General features: G+C 39.3%; 4 protein-coding genes across 7 annotated transcripts; all 4 read left to right on the top strand.

Moving 5' to 3' along the window:
* Positions 1-1,011: 1,011 nt before the first annotated feature.
* rbm24b (RNA binding motif protein 24b) lies at positions 1,012-7,125 on the top strand. 2 transcript variants are annotated; one of them, XM_074653858.1, is made up of 4 exons: positions 1,012-1,395; positions 2,271-2,442; positions 2,667-2,721; positions 5,523-7,125. In XM_074653858.1, the coding sequence occupies exons 1-4, from the start codon at positions 1,225-1,227 to the stop codon at positions 5,881-5,883; spliced, it is 759 nt and encodes a 252-aa protein (XP_074509959.1). In that variant the 5' UTR covers positions 1,012-1,224; the 3' UTR covers positions 5,884-7,125. The 2 variants fall into 2 exon arrangements, with proteins under 2 accessions (XP_074509959.1, XP_074509961.1); XM_074653860.1 differs by having other exon boundaries at positions 1,018-1,395; positions 2,271-2,394.
* A 3,269-nt stretch (positions 7,126-10,394) lies between these two features.
* grinab (glutamate receptor, ionotropic, N-methyl D-aspartate-associated protein 1b (glutamate binding)) lies at positions 10,395-16,578 on the top strand. Of its 2 annotated transcripts, XM_074653868.1 has the most exons (7): positions 10,395-10,536; positions 11,309-11,959; positions 12,401-12,504; positions 13,045-13,245; positions 13,656-13,784; positions 13,882-14,025; positions 15,808-16,578. In XM_074653868.1, the coding sequence occupies exons 2-7, from the start codon at positions 11,338-11,340 to the stop codon at positions 15,958-15,960; spliced, it is 1,353 nt and encodes a 450-aa protein (XP_074509969.1). In that variant the 5' UTR covers positions 10,395-10,536; positions 11,309-11,337; the 3' UTR covers positions 15,961-16,578. The 2 variants fall into 2 exon arrangements, with proteins under 2 accessions (XP_074509969.1, XP_074509968.1); XM_074653867.1 differs by lacking the exon at positions 10,395-10,536 and having other exon boundaries at positions 11,267-11,959.
* A 7-nt stretch (positions 16,579-16,585) lies between these two features.
* Positions 16,586-19,207, top strand: LOC141779174 (speriolin-like protein). Its single transcript, XM_074653869.1, has 4 exons — positions 16,586-16,885; positions 18,194-18,409; positions 18,501-18,625; positions 18,799-19,207. The coding sequence occupies exons 1-4, from the start codon at positions 16,726-16,728 to the stop codon at positions 19,129-19,131; spliced, it is 834 nt and encodes a 277-aa protein (XP_074509970.1). The 5' UTR covers positions 16,586-16,725; the 3' UTR covers positions 19,132-19,207.
* Positions 19,208-20,943: 1,736 nt separating this feature from the next.
* Positions 20,944-25,556, top strand: smpd5 (sphingomyelin phosphodiesterase 5). Of its 2 annotated transcripts, none has more exons than XM_074653861.1 (8): positions 20,944-21,073; positions 22,610-23,831; positions 23,979-24,054; positions 24,166-24,306; positions 24,407-24,496; positions 24,596-24,659; positions 24,753-24,912; positions 25,143-25,556. In XM_074653861.1, exons 2-8 carry the CDS (start codon positions 22,713-22,715, stop codon positions 25,239-25,241), a joined length of 1,749 nt encoding a protein of 582 aa, XP_074509962.1. In that variant the 5' UTR covers positions 20,944-21,073; positions 22,610-22,712; the 3' UTR covers positions 25,242-25,556. The 2 variants fall into 2 exon arrangements, with proteins under 2 accessions (XP_074509962.1, XP_074509963.1); XM_074653862.1 differs by lacking the exon at positions 20,944-21,073 and adding an exon at positions 21,098-21,239.
* The last annotated feature ends 126 nt before the right edge of the window (positions 25,557-25,682 follow it).

A 25,682-nucleotide genomic window follows, 5' to 3' on the forward strand; every position in this document is an offset into this window, starting at 1 on the left:
TGTTTGTAATTTTTTACACATATAAATCTACCGGGTAGGGATCCCATGTGCGCTCGCTTGTGGCTACGCTGTTCAGACTGCTCCTCTGCCTGCCTTCACTCATACAGCGCGCACGTTCTCGCTGTCTCGCTCCACCTCTAGACGTGTATGCGCGCACACTCCACACTGTAGAAGAGTTAGTTTAGCTCTGAGAATATCTAGTGAATGTACGGTGGACGTTTGTGCAGAAATAAATGCTGCAGCTCCTCCAGACCAACAGAGGTTTCCAGTGTCTTGTGAAGTGACGGGGCTCCACAGCGAGTTACGTTATCGTCTCCCTGCGGGCGCAGTCGGGAGACAATAACGTTTCTCCGGGGCTGAAGCAGGAAAAGCCAACACTAGGATCAGCAGTGATTCATGGAGAGACCTTCGTCTGGTCAGCTAACATTACTGCTAAGCAGGTGAAATATAGAGTGATATTGTGGTTTTAGCTGACGTGTGTCGCTTCACTGTTTTGAGCGATGCTCGTTCATGTCTACGTAGAGCGAGCACAAGCACGAACCTAACGCTGACTTTTGTTGACTTAACGGCCACAGGTGTTGCTGTTAACAAGCATTTCTGAAAGTTACAAACAGTCCCTTTAAAGGTTGAAAAACTTTATTTTTGGCACCTGGTCAAAAATGTCAAGGGGGTCAGGAGGCTTGCACTGTGGGGGCTTATTATTTTATGTTGACTGCATGAGTTTCCACTGTGGGGAAGACACTGAATATACAAAAAAAAAAAAGTGCACACTATATCTGACAAAATGCCTTCACAATCCACCTAGTCTCAAGGCCTAACAGTCTTTCTCAACTTGCCTTGACCAACACATCTCTTTCTCTATGATTGTGACCAACTTTATTAGGAGCATTGTGGAATTTGTTCTATACTTATTTTGCAGTGTGTGTCCTTGCTCCTGTTTTAGCAGCTGTGCAGCCAGTAGGCAGCCAGAGCACAGAGGGGTGGTGGTGGTGGTGGTCTGGATCTGGGTGGAGTTAAGTATCTGTGTCACACACACTGACAACTGGGAACCTCCAGCACTAACAGGTGTCCTCCTCCTCCGCCTCCTCCTGCTGCAGACCCACAGTCACATCTCCTCGTCGCAGACTCTCTCCCTCAACTCATCTGAACGCTGCTCTTCTTTTACTTTATCTTGACATCACTATACTTCTTCCAGGAAAATCGCATTTTACGCACAGCTTCCAAATGATGCACTCGGCACAGAAAGACACCACGTTCACCAAGATCTTTGTGGGAGGTCTTCCTTATCACACTACCGACTCAAGTCTCAGGAAATACTTCGAAGTGTTTGGAGACATCGAGGAGGCTGTTGTCATCACCGATCGGCAGACGGGCAAATCCAGAGGCTATGGATTTGTAAGTATAACAACCTGTTGCTTGCTCTGAGTTGCCATTTTTCCTTTTAAAGTTGCTTGCACACGTGTGTCAATTGATCCAGTATGGACACCTGTAGGCTGAAACTGTTTCCTGTTGTTTGTGTGTGTGACAGCCTGTTAGAAATAGGTCAGCTCTTGAGTCATTCTATAATTAGGGGTATATTTCATGTCAATCAAAAAGTGAAGAAATCTGTTTTCTATTTTGGTAAATAATTTAGTTGTTACCATAATATACCCCCTAAATGTGCTAAATTCATAAATTGCCAAGCTTAGAAGCTCTAATGACTTTTTAAAATATTTTAATGAAAATATTATTTCATTATTTCGTCAACTGTGTTACAGACAAAAGTTGTGTCATATAAAACATGAACAAGGTACTACACATTTGATAACACATTTGTTTGAAAATTTGAATCTATTCACCAGAGGGTTTTAAGGTTGTCTGTGTAACTGATTTGAAAATATGAATTTTGAGCTTCATAATGGACATTGTATGGGATGCTATCAGGAAGGATGAATATTTTTTCAACATAAATCCACATTACACTGAATTTAGAGTTATTCACCACCCTCTCTAAAGATATCCCCCATCTTTTTTGTGACAGTTTAGCCAACATTTAAAAGATTTATGACACAAAAACCACACGTAACACAGTTGACAGACAAAGTAACACAGTTGATGGGATTAACACAGTAAGATTACTGTAGCAGAACCCTTTTAGTCAAATATGACCTGATTTACTATAAGATGGACCTTTAAAAACAAATAATCCAGTGGGTGCCACACTGTGATCATGAACTGTACAGTAAGAAATCTCCATAAGGTTAAATGGAAAATGTGCTGTTGTCCTCCAGGTGACCATGGCAGACCGGACCTCTGCTGACCGAGCCTGCAAGGACCCCAACCCCATAATAGATGGCAGGAAAGCCAATGTGAACCTGGCCTACCTGGGGGCCAAGCCCAGGGTCATACAGCCAGGTGAGGGACTGGACTACAGCTTTCTTTCCCAACTCCAAGATAATCAAGGTGGCAACACAAAGACAGCAGCCCAATTGCCTTTTACACACACACACATACAGGAACTGTGAAGTAATCTATGTGGATGATGCAAATTTACTGTAGATTGACCTGCACTTTATTTTTTTCTCTTGGAAATGTTAAGCAATCAACACTATTTTCACAATCATAATAATAGAAAAGTGTCAGTGCTTGAAACATATAACTTTAACAGGTGTCTGTTTTCATTCTAGGATTTGCATTTGGCATGCCTCAGATCCATCCAGCGTTCATCCAAAGACCTTACGGGTACGTTAAGCTGCAGAAATTACATTTCTTTCACAAAATCTGTCTGTTTTAAATGAAGGAAAATCTTGCTATTTTCTTTTATGATCTTATATAATGTGTTTTTTTTATTGTTGTAAAAGTGACATTTATCATTGCCTCCACCTGTTAAATCCTTGAATGAGGACATGTGAGTGTGAGTCTGCTTGGTGTTGACTGTAAAGGAAGTGAACATTTGTCCCCAGCCACTGCAGGACTTGACTTCATGTTGTCTATCTCTCTCTGATCTGACAGGGTCGGTAACGGTTAAAATAGCTGATGAAGGGACATGATGATTTGAGGAATAGCTGAGTCTGCATTGGGCAGAGCGCTAAAGTGTTACCTGTATACTCTGACATACACAAACGAACTGAAATGGTGACTAGATGCATGGAAGTCTTCTGTTTTTTTTTTTCTTCCCAGTTTTCCATAGTACATAGATTGGTGTGTGCCTTGTTTTCAGTATGATGTGGTGTTCAGCTTAACTGTGTGCTTATTTCCACTTGCAGTGGGGGAGGTGGGGGGTGCAGGAGGTTTTTTTGTGCACACTTTGTGAGTTTTGTTAGGGAGTTGTAACTCTGCAACGGGGTGTTGATTATTTTCCCTTTTTAATAATTGATTTGTGCTTTAGCCTGTGGTTTATCAGTTTCTCGTTAACATTACGTTGATCGTGTTTTGTTGTCAAAAGGGGGCTGATGATCACTCACAGTGTGTTCATTTCAAAATCGATCCCCCCGCAACAAAACAAACACTGGCTTGCATGTGGGAGTTCTTTTTCTGTTTCCTTACCCATGATGCTGTGGTTTTATTTTTTCATTAACCCATTGCTTTCATCTGTAGCTTACATCTACAGGTACTTAAAAAGTATACTTTTTCTTTTGTATTTTTCTCATCACTCCAGCAGTTGTCATTTAACAATCAAAATTAAAATGTGCAGGGGGGAATGAAAACAAATTGTGTTATCACCACAGGAAAGCACAGAAGAATATGTTTAATTGCCCCCATATTGTTATTTTATTAGCAAAGTTCATGAAGTAAGTTGATTGAAAATGTCAAAACTTCAAGTTAAAGCTGGATCACTGTCTGTACATAACAAATTGTAGATGTTAACTACCTATAGATGTGATTATGGATTCATTATTTAGCTTTGAAATAAACTCAAATGTTCACTGCACTATCGGTTGGAGACAGAGATCTTAGTCGGCCTCTTAGGCAGCAGCTGTTGGCTACAGTGATCTCCACAGCCTCTCAAATTCAGATGGAAAATAGGAGCCACTCAGCAGCGCTGTTAATAATGTATGGCACAGACAGGGCCGCTCGGCCGCGGACAACAGGTGGGCCGAGCCATGTGCCCGTGAAGCCTTTTGGTTATGTGCTGGGGATTACCCATGTGTCCTGGTCGTTTACAAAGCACCTTTATTTAGCTCTAGACGTGCACGACCACAAAATGTTCCTCCCATCTCGTTCAATAGAGATGGCTTAAGTCAGCTGTGCCCTTTTAGCGCCTGAGCTGTTGATATTAAAACAAGGTCATATCACAACGAAAGGACACCAGTATGTTTTAATTCCTGTCTTGCCAAGTTGGAAATCATACATGTAATTAAATTTCTCACGTTTAATACGAATTATTATGATTTAATAAGAATTGTAATATTTTCAGTGCAACCATAGAACAACACAGTTTGTTTACAGCAGTGAATTTAGCACCACATTTTGTAAAAAGGGCACTGCTTTTTTGATCAGCCAGAACACCTCCAGTCTGATAATGATAAAGAAGTAAATTCAGGCAAGTCACTGACAGACAGTAAGCGGCGTAGGCGGCCATGACAGTTGACGAGTGCCCTGCCATGTGTTACTGAAGGAGAAGATCAGCTTGTCCTTTGGAGATGACAAGGGGAGCAAAAATAGCATGCTTCCAGCCTCCCTTGTCAGTCAAGTTGGCGTGTGTGTGTGTGTTTGTGTGGGGGTGTATGTCTGTAAGAGGGGGATGGTACGTTTTCACACCTGCTCCTCAATATATTTACAGAGGGTGACTTTAACACAAGTTTAAATGGGGGCCATATTTACCCAGATACCCAGGCTTGTATTTATCTGTTTATATCCTGCCTGGTCTATATACAGAATATTGCTCATCTATCAGAGAGCTCTTGTCTAATCTACTCTGACACCATTTTCCCCTTTAAAATAGTCTAATTCATTTATTTTTCAAGCAAATAAACACAACAGGGCCTCTGCAGAATATAGCACAATCAGGTTCCCACTACTATATGGTTAATTCAGCAGCTAAATTGCAATTTATTACATTTTAAAGAAACCAAAAGCCTCTTTTTTGCCCTATTTGTTTGTGTTTAAGGGCCTATTAACATGTGTGGGCATGCCTGTATGTGTGGTGTTGGTGTGACCGTTTGTGGACAGAATCATGTCCACTTCTCTTCCTGATATGTTGTGGTGTTGTGCGATACGCTCGCATTTTGTCACATACCGTTTTCAGTGAAACACTGGGTGCAGAGCTGGGCTGTGTCTTCTTTTAATGCCTTACTGTGTTTCAGATTCAAGTGCTTTTTGAAATTAAAAGCTGCGCTTGTGTTTCTTTGTGGTTTTGCTGCTTTCTTAACTTTTCATTTCTAGGTAGGGGTTTTTCAGTTGTTAATGAATGGATTTGCTGTGTTCTGAGGACTGGATTGACGTTTTTGAGGCGCCTGCTTTTCAGTTTTCCAGAATTTAGTTTCAGCATTGGAAGACTGGCTGTGGCTCTGTTTGACCCTGTGTGTCTTTGTGTCCTACAGAGTCCCTGCACACTACGTCTACCCTCAGGCCTTTGTCCAACCCAGCATGATGATCCCTCATGTACAACCTTCTGCTGCTACAGCAACAGCTGCTGCTGCTGCCACTTCCCCATACCTTGACTATACTGGTGCAGCGTATGCACAGTACTCTGCGGCTGCCACCGCTGCCGCCGCCGCTGCTGCATATGAGCAGTATCCGTACGCGGCCTCACCAGCACCAACAAGCTACATGACTGCAGCAGGGTATGGATACGCTGTCCAGCAGCCACTCGCCACTGCTGCCACCCCAGGAGCTGCCGCTGCTGCTGCCGCCTTCAGCCAGTATCAACCTCAGCAGCTCCAGACAGATCGCATGCAGTAAAACCATGAAAACTACCTTTGAGGAGGAAAGCAGGGGAGGTCACCTCCTCCCATGAAGAGAGCGAAGTAATGAGGGAGAAAACCATAGGGGCTGAATGATGGTTGTCACACCCAGGTTTTAACTTAGCAGTCTACCAAAGAGCCTGAAGAAAATCACCAAAAATGTGGAGAGAAATGAGGAATTACTGTATGTTTTACAAGTGAGATCAGTATTTTGTCGCCATTGAATATATATGAATATTTAATATTTATTCAGCAGGAAAATATTTAATGTTAATTGAAGTAGACTCACTGAACCTCATGTCAACCATTGCTGAATTTTGTAAATATATTGCAGTGGAATTTGTATAAAATTTCCAAGTGCATTAACGTCTTATGATCAGGTTTCTTCCCCATTTCTCTGAAAACAAACCAAAACACTTGCATGCATATGAGAACAGTATGTTACGTCATCATGCAGTTTTCAGTATTTCATAGTTTTGGACCAGTGTTTTGTTTGGTAAAACTATGCAGACTATTGATCTAGAAGTTAGGATTGTTCTTTTTTTTTTTTTTCATAACTGTTTGCAGTGAGGTAGATTAGTCACCGTCAACTAGTTCCCTTTAAAATGTATTTTTTCTTGATGAAGACAAAATGCTGAAGTGAAAGCTGAAGCTGGTAAAAGCACTCACTTTTCTTCCCTTTAAATTGCACCTCAAGTAAACTCAGCATAAGGGAAGAAACATTGTTGAATGTGAATCTTTCATTTTGAAAAAATGTTTCATAATGTGCCTTTTTAAATTATGCTATTTATGTATTTATTATGGAGCCTTAAAGTAATAAACCCTTTATTTTGTGTTCATGCGTTAGTATGAAGCCTATTATAGAACATGTCCACATGTGCTGCTACGTAATGATCAAGAGCATGTGATGGATGTTTAAACTTGGCTTAACAAAGCAATAACACTGTGTATAAAGAACAAAAGATGAGTGGAAAGGTAGCAATAAGTCCAACGCTTTTTCTGTTTTCTGTAGATTTAATGTTGTTGTCTCAAATAGATTCTTAATTAATGTCGCTTTTTATACTTGACCACTTTGATAAAGGACAGCGTGAGAACTGTTAACTTTTTCAAGTTTTTACATTTGATGTCATTAGACATTAAATGTTTTCTAATGCAAGGACATCACTGTTTCACCTTGCATTTTGTAATGCATGACTCAAAATAATGCAAATATGTGAAATAAAAGGAAATTTACCTTCAACTTTTTCATTCTTCTGTGTTTTGTGTAATGTTGGTTTTGCTATAGCCCTTTTGATGAAATCATGTCACGGGATGGTCTCAGTTGTGGATAAAGAATACAAAACAGATAACAGGCCAATTTAATGTTCAGTTAGTGTGCTCTGCATGCAATGGGACGGCATAAGAGTTGTCATGAGTCCCACTACAATATGAACCATAGCTATTATTTAATCTGTTTGACTTTTATTAACATCTCTCAGCAAGAAATAATCTGTAACTAATTTCAAGATAGAAACCACGCTTGAAACCCAAGTGGCAACATATGCAACTCGGACACCTGTGCCATTAATAATGGATTACACTTTTTTAGGTAATTGATCTACACTTGAAACACTGCTGCAGAGTTTGAGGCTTGCCTCTGTTTACATTTTAAATCAACTTAAATTTTGCATAACATGAATCTGGCCTGCTGTGACTCCAAAATAGTAAGTAGGTGAAGTCCCTCTTCCCACATTACACAACATTTAGTTGAGAGAAGCTGTTTGCCAGATTCCCTCATGCTGAAATGAAATAAATCGATATCTTGGCTCTTCTGTGGCTGAACAGCTGAAATGCACACTACTCCGGGACCGTTTGAGATCACACAGTCCATTCCCTGTTTTGTTCACCTGTCTACAATCCTTCACTAGTCCAACTGCTTATGTTTCAATACAGCTGTTAAGGAACTTGTGATGTGACCTGCCTGTGGTACGACAGAGGAGCAGGCAGGCAGCTGCAGGGTCTGGTGTCTATATCCAGACGGTTTAGTCCAATGAAATAAATGCTGTTATCTGATGCTCCATGGCTGCCCTCTCAGGTTATTTCACCAGAGCTGTGGCCTCCTGACATCTGCTGGTTTATGCCGGGCGCTCCTTATTGCCAAGCACTATAGGCCTACGCAGCTAAGCAGTGGGGGAAGAAGTTTTCACAACTGTTACTTACATAAAAGTAGTAGGGATTTTTTCAGTCCCGATAGCGATACCTGGGCTTTGGGTATCGGCCGATACTGATCCGATACCGATCTGATACCGATCCGATACCAGTGTTTAATTAATAAGTTGTATCCCTCAATGTGTGGAAGTGACTGGGATCATTCTTTTATGTGTAAGGCAACACCAGGCTTGACTTAAACATTGCTTTCCTAACTTTGTAAAACAAAATGTAACAAATAAATACATAGATACAAATTTATTGAATTGTTATTTATTATTAAAATAATAAATTGTACACCCGCAACTTGGCTCAATTAAAATTACAGTATGTAATGTATATTGTATATGAACATAGAATTGAATTTAATAGATCGGCCCAATTGTCACCAAAATCCGATCCAGCTATTTGAGTCAGTATCAGCCCGATATCCGATCCAGTATCGGTATCGGTGCATCTCTAAAAAGTAGCAATACCACTGTGTAGAAATACTCTGTCAAGTAAAAGCCCTGCATTTAGCAAGCATTTTAGTTCAGTAAAAGTACAAAAGTATTTGCAAAATATACTTTTAGTACCAACAAATTTAAATAATCATTATGCAGAATGACTCATTTTCATATAATACAGTATATGTTATGGGATTATAATTATTGCTACATTCATGTGTAAGTAACACTTTAGTACAGTACAGTACAGTAATTTATCTAGGCCTGCTGCAGCTATAGCTACTGTTGAGTAGCTTAAACATCAGGAATTATTATTGATTATATTTTGTATATATTTGTAAATCATATGAATCTGCAAAATAATCAGTAACTAAGCTGTCATATAAATGTACTGGAGTATTTTGTTTATTTGTTTATTTATTTTGCAAAATTTAAGACTATACAACATAACAAAAAAATAAATGAATAATATACAGTGCAGGAAGAGGCAGAAAATCCACTGGGCTTATCTAAAGCCTCCACCTAGAGACAACATTAATATAAAGAAATAATATGACTACATATTAGTGATAACAAACAATTAGGACAAGATATATATATATATAATAACAACAATAACAATACAGTAAATATATAAAAAAGACAATTGTGTGTGTGTGTGTGTGTGTGTGTGTGTGTGTCGCGTGGAAGTGTATGGTTAGTGTTTGTGAGGAGGATATTGATTTAAATATCTATGAAGACTTAGGGGGCAATCGTAACCAAACAACATTGTGAGTGGGAAAAAATAAAAAACATAAAAACAGATACATGGACAACATGGGGAAAAGCAATTACAAAACAATTAAATGACCCTTTAAGCGACTTTTGAAACCTTTGACAGATGAACAGTTTATTGATAGATGTGAAAAGCTGCTCCATAACTTGGACCCCTAAATCTTATCGAAAATTGACCTCTACCAGTGAGGAATTTAGGAGGATGAAGATCTATAGACTGACGGGTTGAGTAAGAATGGACCTGAGAATTTGTTTTAAAATAGGTCTTGAACTGCTCAGGAATATTCCCACCAGAAAGTATCTTATAAATAAAAACACATATTTGAGAAATATTGATATCATAAATAGTAAGAATCTGGAGTTTCTGAAATAGAGGAGCAGAGGAGGCAAGGCAAGGCAAGGCAGCTTTATTTGTATAGCACATTTCAGCAACAGGGCAATTCAAAGTGCTTTACATAAACATTTAAGAACATTGTGACAAAGTGCAAAAGAATATTAAGACATAAACAGTTATAAAAACATTAAAGATTAGAAAATAAAAACAAGCTAAAAATAAAAGCAAGGATAGAAGCTAAAATAGAATATAACACACAAGATGTGTGACTCTGATTTATTTTCCTCTCAAATGTATAGAGCATCATAAATTTGCATAATATGGAAATACTCATAGCACCTCAAAATTGTACTCAAGTACAGTAATTTAGAAAAGTGTACTTCTTTATTTTCCATCACTGTATATAAAAATCATTATCCTCCCACAACTCTTCACTTATGTTTACAAATAATGGATTTTTCCGCTCTTCACTCAGTTTTAATGACGCATTTAGATCAGACTTTATCTAAACATCCATCAGGTCACAGACAATAGTTTCATGCTGCGTTCATTCATAACAGAATCATCGTAATTTAAAGATCCCAACTTGTAAAAAGCGTTCGCGTCAACATCCAAATCGTAAAAACGACTGGGAAAAGAAAGAAAATTGAAAGAGAAATTGTTGTATTAATACGGAAAATGAAAACCATTTATTACGTCAACTAAAAAGTAAGAGACTCTCCTTGCTGTTGAGTATGTCCCCATCTCTCCCAGTCATCCAGAACGCACCATTGCGCATCCTGGGGGCGGAGAGGAAGCAGCGGTTTACTGGCAGTCAGGAGGACAGAAAACACGTCCGAGTGGGACAGAAACCTGCAGAAAATACACCAATATCTCCTGGAGTAGGCCCAGCTGGGATTGAAACGTCAATGTGAGTAGCTTTTACAGACGTTTACTATCCTAACTTTGTTGATCTTTGTTGTTTTTCAACCGTATTTTGTCTAATGGTTATTGTTTGGTGAAAAAGAAACATGGCCATCTTTGTGTTGCACATGTTTAACAGAAACATATGAACTCCTTCTTTTATCATTAATGATCTCTGTGTCTTTTATCTCAAATAGCCCGTTTGATGTAGGTTATGTAGGCTATTTAATGGCTGTTTCTTTGCCTGAAAGTGACATTTGTGGCCTACATTTAAGAAACCTCCGGAGTCTCCCGAGGTGGAAACCAAGGCCTATAGAAGTAGGATAGGACACTGGTTTTGGGTGTTTTGGGTATGACGCATGCGCAGTGTAACTGAAGCTGCGGTCTTGCTGGCCAGACTCTACTGCGCATGTCCCAACCTCCTTCTATAGGCCTTGGTGGAAACTGGAAGTTGAATTCATTTGGTATCAAACTCAGAGCCCCAAGCCTTCGTTTAACTCTCTAATTATTAAAATGCTAGTGGTAGAAACCCATACAATATGTACAACTAATAATTGTTTTTAATTAAGTTTGTCGATAAACGGTTATCAATCATGAGATATATATATACATATACATACACACACCGGAAGTGAGCAGTATCATGTGACAATGGTAACGTCATAGCGCATCACTGCGGTGGACTCCTCTCAGGACGTCTGTCATCAACTATTATCATCTCATTATAAACAGTGCTGTGTCATGTGACTTATCCTTTTGTATACTATCCAACTCTCCAGCGGGTCTGTGCTCCCGATTGAAGCCAGAGATGATGACCACCGAGAAGACTGCATACGCTCCTGTGGAGGGGGGTCCCTCTCCTCCCTCGCTACCCGGCCAGATAGCGTTTCCTGTTACATTTGACATGAATATGCCAGGACCCAACATGTTCGGCCCTGCACCTGGTGGTGGTTACCCTGCTGCTGCCGGTTACCCTGCTGCTGCTGGTGGGTTCCCTGCTCCTGGAGGTCTCCCTTTCCCCCCATCGACTGCTTTTGGACCGGGTGTCCCTGATGCTGCTGGTGGTGGTTACCCTGCTGCTACTGGTTTCCTTGCTCCTGGAGGTCTCCCTTTCCCCCCACCGACTGCTTTTGGGCCAGGTGTCCCTGATGCTGCTGGTGGTGATGGTTTCCCTGCTGCTACTGGTTTCCTTGGTCCTGGAGGTCTCCCTTTCCCCCCACCGACTACTTTTGGACCAGGTGTCCCTGATGCTGCTGGAGGTTTCCCTGCTCCTGGTGGTCTCCCTTTCCCCCCACCGACTGCTTTTGGACCGGGTGTTCCTGGAGCTTTCGGAATGGGAAAGAACCCTCAAGGTGGCTCAGGATTTGGAGCCAACCCCTCTTCCTCACCATATTCTCCACCAGGCCAGGGCTTTAATGACAACTTCAATGGTTTGTATTTCTAACATTGTTTAATTTTATTTATATATATATATATATATATAAAAATATATATATATATATAAAAATATATATATATAGACACACAAATAAGACTATATTTGCTGATAAACAGTATTTGCTACAGCTTCTTTAATGTTGATGTGCTCCGTTTTGGATTTTGGGGTTGGTGAGGTTCGTCCGATATTATATATAATATATATATATATATATATGTATGTATATTATATATATTTATGTATATATAATATACATACATATATATATATATATATATATTATATATAATATCGGACGAACCTCACCAACCTCAAAATCCAAGACGGAGCGCATGTATATATGTATATATGTATATATGTATATATATATATATGGAATTACATTTGTAGTGTAATTTAATCAATTTGATGATTCTGGTTTGTGCCACTGCAGATGATGTTTACCATAGCGAGGAGGATCCACCACCCTTTCATGAGAATCAAGACTTTGATTTTGGATTAGACAACAAGAGCATAAGAAGAGCCTTTATCCGAAAGGTAAGGAGACAGTGTGGTTGAAGAAAAGGTCAAATTAATATGGCTGAGTGTATGATTGCATCATAGGCAGTGTTGAAAATCATTGAGCAGGACTGCTTTTCGGCAATGAAGTAGCTTTATGTAAATATTTGCTCGATTTATCAACAGCTTCACTTGTCGTAAGAATACAAAATGTTTCTATTTATTTCTGTTCATCTAGATATGGATTTATTAAAAAAACAAAACACGTATTGATAATCAATCATTAGATACATGTAGGCAAGGTAGAGCACAATCTTTTAATGAAAAAAAGAAACAAAACCGTAGAAATTCCTGGAATTTGCACCAAAATAATTCTTGCCGTCTCGCCATACTTTCCACCAAATTTGATTGAAATCTAGTTTTAGACACATCCTGCTGACTAACAAACAAATACGATCAACAACATAACCTCTGTTCTGGAGTTAATCATGTACTTAATACAATTTGAGATCCATCTAAACATCCTTTGTTAGAAATGTTATCTGTGTCTGCTATCTAATAATCCACTCATCCCTCCAGGTGTTCTTGGTGCTGACTGCTCAGCTGATGGTGACATTCGCCTTTGTGGCTGTTTTCACCTTCGTGAAAGAAGTCAAGATGTTCGTCATGATGCACACCTGGACCTACTTGGTGTCCTATGTCATCTTCTTTGTGTCGGTTTGTGTGATCAGCTGCTGTGGAAGCGTCCGCCGAAGACATCCTTGGAACCTGGTTGCATTGGTAAGCCTGCTCAGACTTAGTTTTTTCAAAATAGAAGATAGAGAGGGGAGGAGGTACAGCTCAGGAAGTACTGTGTTATCTAAGGCCTTCTGGTTTATGAGTCATACAACTGTATTGGACTTTTTTTTTTCTATTATCCTTTGTTTAAAAAAATTGAATTGGATGAACAACAATTTATTCTGACGGGGTACAGCTTCCTTTCTGAATAGCTGACATTTAGTATAAAGGAAGTTTTCATCCTACGGTTATGATGTAAAAAAAATTTTTTTCTTAAAAGTTTACACAGATTGAATTCAGATTGAGCCTCACAAATCACTGTTTGGTAACTACATTTCCTGTTTATGCCACAAAAGTGCACTCCACTCAAACATGTGCAGCATTTCTGATATACTTGTGTTTCTTGTTTGCAGTCCGTCCTGACTCTCAGTATGTCCTACATGGTGGGAATGATCGCCAGCTTCCATGACACGGACACAGTGGTCATGGCAGTGGGCATCACAGCAATTGTGTGCTTCACAGTGGTCATCTTCTCTCTGCAGGTTTGTATCCGCCAGTCCCTGCCTCTTTGTATGCATGGCATGTGCATTGATTATACTCTGATGTGATCCTAATGTCTTTCTTGGCCTCCTCCCACAGACCAAGTACGACTTCACCTCCTGTTACGGTGTGCTTTTCGTCTGTTTGATTGTCCTGATCATCTTCGGCCTCCTGTGCATCTTCATCCGTAACAGGATTCTGCACATTGTGTATGCCGGACTGGGAGCTTTGCTCTTCACCTGTGTAAGTACTTCGACCAACAATTGTCTTCCAGATTTACTGTATATGATAATGATGCTGTATGAGTTGCATGAAATCTCAGTCACCCCTGGTCTGGTTTAACAAGACTGGGATGATGCAGATGTATACTAAATAGCCTAATAGGATTTCTATAGATTAAAGGCAAGGTATCTGATTGGCCATAACGGATTTTTGACAAAAAATCTTGAACGTATGATACCTCTTTGCACTGTTTTGTGGCATTTGCTAAAACGTTTCAAACTAAAAAGCCTAAAATCTGTACTCCAGTAAAACCTGCTACATAAATAGTACTCATTGTAATTTTGATGAAGGATTATGATGCTCAAGTGGTTTGTATTTTAAACCATGACATGTCGTAAAGGTAGCCTCCCGACTGGAGTGTTTTTAAACTGTTGCCAGTTTGACCATAGCACAGCATTGAAACATTACATTTAAAAAGGTTCAGCAGCAATGTGTCTCGTCAACAAGACATGCTGTCAACAACTACTTTCTACCAAAGAGATAACCCCCCCATGAAAACTGTTTACTAGGGCTGCACAATTTATCAACATTTTTATCAAAATCGCAATATGGCCTACTGCAATTTAAAATGGCAGGAGGATCAATATTTGTTAAAGGTGAAATGTGTGTCAAAATACCATTTTTAAATTAAATATCGTCATGCCGCAGAGATATCCTGGCCTACACATCATATTCTACAGACTTAAGAAAACATCTTTGTTTGGTACAGATCCCCGCAAAACTCACACGATAATCATTCTAATATGTTTTTTAATGAAAATGAGAATAATGATGTAAAAATTATCATTCCGTCCAATATTGCAAATCATATTGCATTGCAGTATCAGTCAAAAATAATTGCAATTAGATATTTTTTCAAAATTGTTCAGCCCTAATGTTGACTTTTGGGCGCCCTGGACCACATTCCTGTTTGATTCCTGGCTGGGGGACCTTTGTAGCATGTCATACCCCTCTCTTCCCCGCCATGTTTCCTAGCTCTGCCCTGGCTGTCAAAATGCCGCCACCATAAAGATAGAAAAACAAACTTTTCACTGTTTCTGCAAAACACCTATCTCTCTCCCAAAGAGAGAGTTATTCATGCCTTTATTACATCTTGGTTAGACTACTGTAATTCTTTGTATGTGGGTGTAGAACAGTCGTGTCTTCGTCATCTGAAGTTAGTACAAAATGCAGCTACTCGTCTTCTCACTGGAAAAAGAAAATGAAATCACCAATATTGGCATCCCTCCACTGGCTTTCTGTCCGTTTCAGCATTAATTTAACGATTTTATTGATTGCCACCTTATCCAGCAGGATTATTGCATCTTCATACTCCAGTTAGAACACTGATGTCGACAAATCATATTCTCCTGGATGTCCCCAGAATTAAACACAAAACTAGTGGCGCCCCTTATCTTTGAGCAGCTTACCTATTCATACAAAAACTGCTAAGACTACAGAAACCTTTAAGTCACTGCTGAAGACTCGCCTCTTCTCGTTGGGGTGTGAGGAGTTAAGCTTGACACCTTGACTTTATCTTCTGTTGTGCTGCTATTCTTTTACTATTATTATGTGTACATGATGTTTATTGTTTTCTTCTGTTCTTATTGTTTGCTGTGTATTCATTTGTGCCTGTTCAACACTTGAATCAACTGCGGTTGTTAAGTTTGACATGACTTGGAAAGACGATTTTTGAAGACATGTTTCGCTAATTTGAGAAAAAGACAAATATTTGACCCAATGTGAATGTCTCCTATGTTACAGTTCTTGGCGGTGGACACGCAGCTGCTGCTTGGCAACAAGGAGCTGTCTCTGAGTCCCGAAGAATATATCTTTGCGGCTCTCAACCTGTACACAGACATCATCAACATCTTTCTCTATCTTCTTGCTATCATTGGAAGAGCAAGGGGGAGCTGAGCTGGAGGTACAACAAAGGGAAATTCTGACATAAAAATTGCTTTCAGTTTATGCCTAGAAGTGAGTTACCATAATCTTGATTTTCATTTTGTCTTGTAGTGTGCATTGATCACGTAGCTTGAGAAAATTTTGCTTCATCCAGTGTAAATGTTAATTTTTGATAATATATATAGATCGTCTATGTTGTAGTTTGTGGGTTTATTAAAGTTTTATGAGGTATATGACGTGCTGTACGAAACCTTTTGATTTAGCAATTGATATCTTATGCCGTACGAAATCATTAAACACTATAAAGATTTGACACTAGCTTTTTCCAGAGCTGTCAACTGTGTCATACAGTCTTCATCAGCAGAGGGGGTTTGATCAGTTGTCATGGAGACATGGATATTGTGATTTCATCCATTGCACTTTTAAAATTAAATCATGAACAGCTGCTTAACTTGCATGTCAACAGATCCATCACCTTGGCAACTTAGCAAACTACATTGGTGAAGGCTGTGATGTGGTTGAAAGCCCTAGACAAAGTTAGTAAGCAGACCCTGGGTTTTTGTCAAACTACTATGTCCAAGATAAAAAATAACCTTTAATGCTATGTATAAAGTTTTTTTCTAAACCTGATGATCTCTGTCGTTGTATGAAGTGAAAGAATCCTGGCAGAATTGCATCAGAAAACTCTGTTTTGTTGTGATTTGAAATACGAATCTGTCAGCCTCAAGAAAGTTTTGAGTTTTTTCCTGGCGCAGCTGTGAAACTAGGGGCCCCAAAATGCACCTGGAGCACACCGTTGCTGACTTGCTGTCAGAAAATGAACAGCTCCACCAGGACAGGGCTCTGTTGAAGTTGATGTTAAGTGTAGTCCAGGAGAACGTGGACCTGAGAGCCAGGATACAGAGCTCCAGCAGTGACACTCGAGAGGAATTACCAGGTATTGTACTTGTTTTTCTGTGCCACTAGATGGCAGCTAGGGTACAATTCTGAGTTATCAGGGCAGTGGCAATATTATTAGAATATAATTGAACTTAAAAGCACAATTGTTAAGATTGGTGTTGCAGCGCTGGTTGCTTTTGTTTTTAAAGCAGTAATAGTGGCACTGATCATGTAGTGGTTAGCTGTCACTGTGACACAGTAAAGTGTATGCATGTACAAGTACTATAGCAGGTTACAAACATAAACGTGATTGGATAAAACTGCTTGTAGTTGCAACATTTCATAATAACATTTGACAATGAAAAACAAATGCCTGAAGTTATGCAATTCCAAAGAAATGGTCTTCACAGTGTATACTTTATTTTTTACTGGTAATTGATTTCAATGTCACTTTGTAATGAGGTAATTCAAACCAAAAACCTGAAATTCTTGCTAGATTTGTTTTAAATCTAAGTATGTATGTTTCTAAGAATATAATAAAATCAATCATATTTTTGAAAGGAGGGATTACAATCAACGTAAGCAACCCCTTTCTATATTCCTCAGCTGTATACTGTTACCTATATAACCTAAATATTCCTCTGAATCTTTCCAAGATATCAGTAAATTCACAATTATAGAATAAATGTATTCAAGTTTGTACTTTTTTCTAGCAAAATGTCAATGTCAGTTAATCATCCAGTCGTACTGTTACATGGATATATTTTGAGAAGGATTTTAAAATTAATTAATTTAACTTGGTTGGTTATGCAGACTCATTCAAATGGTGAAACCCATGCTGTTTTCCATACAATGCCCCTCAATGTGAGAATTGGTAACCCTTCTGATATATATATATTCTAATCATAAATAGGATATCTTATTTGGTTAGTTGCATTTAGGATCTTATGTAGGATATTACCACTCACTTTGCCATGTATCTTTACATATCAGAAATGATATAATTATAATTGTTAGAGAGCTCTTTTCACACAAGGCAGCAAATTAAAATCAACAAATTATAAAATCAAGTATAATCATATGCTTGTAATGAGACTAAAAGATCAGGAATATAGCGAGGGCCCAGGCGACATAGAGCCTTCAAATTAATGAAGAAGATCTTGAAATCAATCCTATATTATATTGGGAGCAAGTGTAAAGAATCTAAACCAGGTGTGTAAAGTCAGGAGCTGGTCAATACATTTTAGATTTAGACAACTGAGAAGACTGCTGTAATAATCAAAGTGTGAGGAGGTAGAAGCTTGTAAGGTTTCTGGGTCTTTAAAGTATCAACTCTTGTCATAATTATTCACTTTGTTTTCATCAGTTTGCTCAACCTCAAGAATACCCCCTTCCAGTGTGTTGAATAGCACCAGTGAGAGAAAATTCAGAGAAGACATGCAACAAACCAGATTTCAACAAGAAAAGCGAACCTCATCCCCTGTCGACTTCAAGTCTTTCATGGAAAACTCGACGCACACAAGTACAAGTGAGGGAGCAGAGTTTCAAAGCTGCAATGCTGAATTTCCAGTTGAGGTCAAAGGTGAGTGATGCCTGACAGTAACAGAACCTGTTGCCAAAAAGTAACTTTAAAATAACCCAAACAATCCTTTATTTTAATTATTTCATCGCAGGTCAGAACAGGCTGCTGGGAGAGGTTGCCTACCAACTGGATATGAGGATTCTGTCCTATGTCTTCCCGGGACTCAAAAGGCATTATGGCTTCACACTGCTCAATATCCCACAAAAGATTATAGAGGTCAGAAAGGAAGACTTCTATTTATTTATCAATCAAAAAACTGGTTGTGTGATTTTGTAGTGCACAGATAAGAGATCAAATCTGAGCAACCGTAACTTGTCCAATTATCAGTTAATTTAGAACAAAAAAACAATACTGACCATGACATTCCACTTATGACTCCTCTCTTGCAGGTATCCACTCACCCTCTGACAGGGAAGCTAGATGAGGGCTATCAGCTTCATCTCAATCAGAGGTATGCTGACCTCACTCGGAGGTTGAACCAGTTCGGGTATAAAACAGCACTTCACCCTCAATTCACTGAATTCGTCGTCAACAACTATGGGATCCTGAAGGACAAGCCTCGCGAAAACTGCATCCAGGAAATGAACTTCAATAATCCAGACTTTCTGAGGAAGCTGATAATAACCACTGCACCGAGAAAGCTTCAGAAGGACCTGCTGCTTGTGCTCAGCTGCCTCTGCAACTTTGCAGAGGAGGATAGAAAGCCTCTCTTTCTCTGGTAGACATGTATCCAATGACCGGCAAAGCTTGAACTGTCCACAAAATGGAAATAAACACGGATAAATGCAACGTGATAAATGTTGTGTGGGTCAATTTTGTGCACACAGAAAAACCTGCATAAGTGGTAAAACCAAAATAAGTTCACAGTAATGTATTTGCTTATTATACACTTTGCAAGTACGCATGGTGAAACTGAACAGCCAACAGCTTTTCTATGAAAGAAATAATCAATTAAACATACTCCCTGTTAAGTATAAAGGATGTACTGTATGCCCCACATCATGGATCATGAGATGAGTGAGTCTGTCATGGACCTAGCCTGATAATTAAATTGAATTGCCTTTTTCTTTATGTTAATTCAGAGGTTTGGAACTAGGCTATTGCCATTTGGCAAAAATGCTGTTTAGTTGATAAGTGATAATGAGTCTAGGGTTGGAGTAATATCACCATGGACTAAAAGCTACTCATCAGGAGTTTGTTGGACCTCCCTGCACTCTCACTACAATATTGAGTTGTTCCAGCAGATGAAATACTCCTCACTACTCATTTATGTATTCTGCAGGAACATCGGTGAAGGCTATAAGATTAGATAAAATAAGATATTCCTTTATTGGTCCCACAGTGGGGAAATTTGCAGTGTACAGCAGCAAAGGGGATAGTGAAAAAAACAAGATGCATCAGCTAACACAGTAAAAAAGAGCTAAACAAAGTGTAACAAAATATGAACCATTTAAATAGAAGGAAGAATACAAATATGAGCATTATATACAATATTGACAATAAACAGACTATTAACAAAATTGCACAAGTGGAAAATGATATTGCACAGTGAGAATGAATGAAAATATCAGGTTATTGTCAGAATGTTTTGGTGTGTGGGAGCAGTGCTGGTTGTGGAGTCTGACAGCTGGACTTCTTGCACAAACTGCCTGTAGGTTAATACTTAAGATAAGATAAGATAAGATAAGATAAGATAGAACTTTATTAATCCTAAAGGAAATTCTTGTGCAAGAGATTGCTCAAAAATACAACAAGTTCAAGTGTATAAAATACAAGTGTATAAAATAAAAAAGTACTATTTCTAGCACCAATGCCTAATAGAATAAAAATTTAGTAAGATACGATTAGTAAAATGAGTAAATAAGATAAGATAAGTAAAATAAAAAATGTAAAGTAAGCCAACAAACAGAAAAATAAGTAATATTGCACATGCTGGACATTAAAATTGCACATAATGAACAGTGATATTGCACATGAGAATGTAAAAAGTAGTCTTGCACATGATATTGATATTATATTTGTACTCAGTGTCCGGTGTTTTCAGCTGTTCTTCCTGCAGAAGGGGGAGGAGTTATAAAGTATGTTGGCCACTGGTAGGAAAAGTTATAGTTATTATTATTAAGTTATAGGTTATTTGTTGTTGAAATTCTTTTTTTTTATTGTTCATCTTCTTTGAGGTATTTATTTATTTTGTCTTATCTTTTATTTTCTTTGTTTTCTTTGTTAGATAAGTGAAATACATGAAATGTCATGTCTCTCTTTCTTTTAAATTCTGACTAAACATTTCATTGTATAATTTAATTATTAATATTGTTAGTCTGTCTGTATGTGTTTATATGTCTATATGTAAAATTCAATAAAAATATTGTTTTATAAAAAAAAAAAAATTATAGGTTATTGGCAAGAAACATTTTGCCAAAACAAACCAAAAAAAGTAAACATGTATTTTGCTTGCAGCACAGTAAATTGTGCAGAACTCACTGCATATTTAGCCTGGGAATATTATGAATCAAAACAGTTCTTACTAGCCTGTACTGGCCTCAGGTGTAGTAAGGTCACGTGACAGACGAGCCCGACACCATGACAACGCCATTAGGGCGTGTCTTAATAACACCAGTGTGATGATGATGATGATGATGAGCTGCTGAGAGCTGAGGGCTGAGGGTGAGTTTATACTCAATGAAACAACTTTACACAACCGGTTATCTGTTTATTAAGTTAGAAACTGATCGTTCCCTTTGAACATGTGACAACTTAATACATAAATGTAATAAAATAGATGAATTAGTGGGTTGTTTAGCTGTGTGGGTTCACCCGACGGAGTGCTAAGGTAAGATCATCTGGGCTGCCACGTTAGCCGAGTGTTTTAAGCTAGCTACGCAACAGGACAGGTGACAGCTTTCATGTGTGATAACTAAACAAATACTATATAAAGCATGTATTCAGTGGGAGGTTTCAATAGCTATCTGCTTTAACGATACAGCACCGTTACGAGGTTGTACACACACCAATGTGTGTGTAGATTTCAAAGTCTTTATTAAGTGAAACTGTTAGCATAGCATACCTGAACACAGGCACATCAGAGAGACACACCTAACGTTACCTGTATGAGTGTTGACCTACACTATAAGATATGATAGCCTTTGAATGGGGGTCTCTGTGTGTGTAATTGGGGTGTTGGGGTTCGCAACTTCCTGGTTGTAATGTGTCCTATTTTCGCTTTCGGTGTCAGAGCTCAAAGTGCAATGGGAGTGAGCTCTTGAATGCAACATACTGTGGTTAATCCACTCTAAAACAGTGTTAACATTATGGTCTGATTATGGTCTTTTCACAGTAAAATATAGAGCATCCAGACTCCTTGAATTGATGTAATTGTATCACACTTTGTAAATATTATATATATATATATATCTTATATATTATATATATAAACATTACCTCTTCCGCAGGTTTGGAGAAATCCTGCACAGTGCAAATAATAAATGCCCCCAATATTGATTACAAGTTAAGAGGAAAGTATTCTTTTTATGGTACGAGTTGCACAACAGTATCAAGTTGCACAACAGTATCATATGATACTGTTGCACAACAAATGCATATGCATCAGATCACTTAACGTTAGACAACACAGGGAGGCAGCGGGGTCTGCAACTGGACTCCAAAAACTCGGTCCTAGAATATGCATATTGTCAGATGCTTCCTGAAGATGTCTGTTCAACACTTCACCGTTGAAGTGAAGTGTTATATATATATATTTGATATATTTTAAAATAAAAATGTATCCAATTAGAATTTAAAAAAAATATTTGTCTACGCCTTTCGTTGACGCACCCATGTATTATTAACCTGTAAATACACACAAAGGTGTGGTGTTCAGACAGGCTCATAACACCAGTGGTTAGCAACACTGCAGAATGTAACAGCTGGATTATAGGCTGTTTACACCATTTTTTTTCTTTGCCTCCTTAAAAGTGATTATGATGCATTGCGTAAGCGTCCAGTAAGCCGGTCTGGTCTTTCCTCGGAATCTGTGCAGCTGTCTATTGCTTCATGTTTTCCACAACTGCATGTGCGGGCATGAATTCAGTGTGAGAATGAAACGCAGTTATTCCTGAGTACCAGCAATGTAAATGTTTATATGGGTTGTAAGAATAGAGCAAATACATGTCATAACATTTTAATTTCTTTCTCCTGTCTTAGTGTCCAGTGGAGCCCATGAGAGAGACTTTGCACCGGAATGAGGCTAGAACGGGGAGTCCTGATGTTGCTCATCCTGATTGTTGCTTAGAAAAGGGGAAGAGGCATGGCCCTGCAGGCGTCTCCATTTCCTAATGGGTTTGTTGCAGGCATCCATGCTGTGGGATGGGCATTCATCCTGCCTTGCTTCTGGTTTCTTGATCGCATCATTGTTGTGTGCAAGTCCATCACCCCGGAGCAAAGCCAGCGAGCGGAGCAGAGATGCCACCTACATCCCCTCAAGGTCTTCTTCGGCTTCGTTATCTTCTTCATTCTTTTTCTCGTTACAGCCCCCTTGGCCTTCCTGGGATTTATGCTCTGGGCACCTCTTCAGGCTTGCCGCAGGCCCTTTTACTACCATAGAGAGACACCATCCTCACCAGAGAAGGAGACGCACAGGGGCTTTGAGCTGGTAGGAAAGGCATCATTTGGATTTGCCACAGCCAACCTATGTCTGTTGCCTGACAGCCTGGCTCGTTTCAACAACCTGGGGCACACCCAGCGCAGGGCGACTGCCATTGGTCAGCACATTGTGCAGGGTGTGTGTCGACCCGATATCCGCATCTTTGTTGACTCCCCCAGCAGCTGCGGGACTCTCAGCCCCTCCAACAGCGTACTCCCCACAGTTAACTCTACATATGGGGCTACTGATAGAAAAGCACAGCCCCCAGTGAGTCATCATTCCGATTCAGCTGAAGTAAATGTTTCATCCATAAAGTCCAATAGTCATGTGGTCTGTGTGCCCTGTGATGATACAGAAGAGTCCTCGACTGGCTCACCGTCTCCCCTCTTAAATTCCAATCACAACTCCAACCAGCAGGGCCGAGCAAGTCATCGGACTGCTCCCCGAGCTTTGCTCTCCCAGGGTCTCCGCCAGCAGGACGATGTACCCTGGGAAGTGTCTACATTGTTTCCAGCCAATGTGGACATACTGTGCCTAGAAGAGGTGTTTGATAAGAGGGCGGCACAGAAGCTCACCCAAGAACTAAAACCTGTGTTTGGACACATACTGTATGACATTGGTGTGTATGCCTGCCAGCCACCATGCAGATGTTCCTCTTTCAAGTTCTTCAACAGTGGCATGTTCTTAGCCAGCCGGTTCCCTGTTCTCGAAGCCCAGTACCACTGCTTTCCCAACAGCCGTGGGGAAGATGCACTGGCTGCCAAGGGCCTCCTTTCTGCTAAGGTACCTGCATTAATCCCATGTATTAAGCCACTATCGGTTAATGCCGTTATCTTTTTTGTGTTGCAGAGTTCATATGAATTACTCATGCTTTTGTCACAGAAGGAACACAGTGAAAATAGACGTAATGCTTGTTTTTAAAATGTACAGGTTCTAATCGGGCAGAATCAGAAACAGAAGAACGTGGTTGGCTATTTTAACTGCACACATCTTCATGCACCAGAGGGCAAGTGACATTTTCTGATTTGATCTCAGGTTAACTCAAAATGTGGTATTTTGTTATAAGAAAACAAAGATAAGATAGGTCTGATGGCTGGTCTGTGTTTTCCTTACTCAGGTGAAGGGGAAATTCGGTGTGAGCAGCTGAACATGATTACCAAGTGGATTGGCGATTTTCAAGCTGCCAACAAACTGCCCGACGAGGACGTTGCTTTTGATGTGCTCTGTGGAGATTTGAACTTTGATAACTGCTCACCTGGTGTGTCTCTGACAATTTTCGATTCTTTTGTTATATTATTTTTTTTCTGAAAGCATCCTTACAATAATGTAATTATATATGTTTTTTTCTGTTTGTATAGATGACACCCTGGAACAGAATCACTGTCTGTTTGAGGAATACAGAGATCCTTGCAGGGCAGGGCCTGGAAAAGAGAAGACCTGGGTCATTGGTGCGTACCATTTTAAACCATTAGACTACAGCAAATATGGCATACATACAAGATAAATAATGACAATGCATTTGGTATTTCATTGGTTTGTATCTAAAGGTACTCTGCTGGAGCAGCCCACATTGTATGAAGATGACATAAGCACCCCAGAAAATCTACAAAGGTACACCATTTTCTTAAGACTCTGCACAGCGCAACTCCACAAATGTCAATCACTGAAGCTGATCTGAAGATCCACTCTCTCCTCTCTGTGTAGAACCCTGGAGACAGAGGATCTAAGAAAGCGCTATATCAGCCCTCCTGTTCCTGCAGATGACCGCCCGTTGGTTTATCCTGAGACTGACCAGCCGTGGATTGGACGTCGGATCGACTACATCTTATACCGCGAAAACTCCATTTCAAAGCACTGCCGAACAGTATGTGCACCTGTGTGTTTTTACTCTTTCTTCTACTCAGTCTTCTCATTCTTCTCCATTGCTTCTGTCTCCTTGAAGTTGCAAGTTACTTTGAGATGCCACAAATAATTGATGAAATATTTGCATATGGCAAAACTACTGACATTCAGTACTGTCTTAAAACGACATTTTATCCCCATTAAAAAGCATAAAGAATCTCAAAAAAATGCACTCTCTTTGTCTCCTTCCAGGAAATTGAAGAGGTTACCTTTATAACCCAGCTGGCTGGCCTTACGGACCACATTCCTGTGGGCTTGAGACTGAATGTAATTATGGACTCTACTGATTAATGACAACTATGGTGAACACAGCGTCACCTACAAACAAAGGGAACAAAATATACAAAAATGGACATTGCTCTGATCTGTTCAGGCACAACAATGTACATACTTGAATTTGTGGTTTCTATGACAATGTGCTGACCAATTAGATTATACCTCAGGTGGAATTGAAATGGATTTATTAAAATTTTATAATGTTTACAATTTTTATACATTAAGAAGCCTAGTCAAGGGCTGAGGTATTGATTTTGAAAAACAATATATTTTTAGGATTTTTCACTGAGAAGTTTTTCCTAAAGAAATAAATGTAAAGAATAAATTTTATACCGTTTATCTTGTTTTTATTTGCCATCAATTATGAGTTGCATTATTTGACTATGCCAGGGGTCTGCAACCTCCGGAGCCACATGCGGCTCTTTAGCTCCTCTCCAGTGGCTCCCTGTGGATTTT

This window comes from Sebastes fasciatus, chromosome 12 (genome assembly GCF_043250625.1).
Source record: "Sebastes fasciatus isolate fSebFas1 chromosome 12, fSebFas1.pri, whole genome shotgun sequence".
Taxonomy (NCBI): Eukaryota; Metazoa; Chordata; class Actinopteri; order Perciformes; family Sebastidae; genus Sebastes; species Sebastes fasciatus.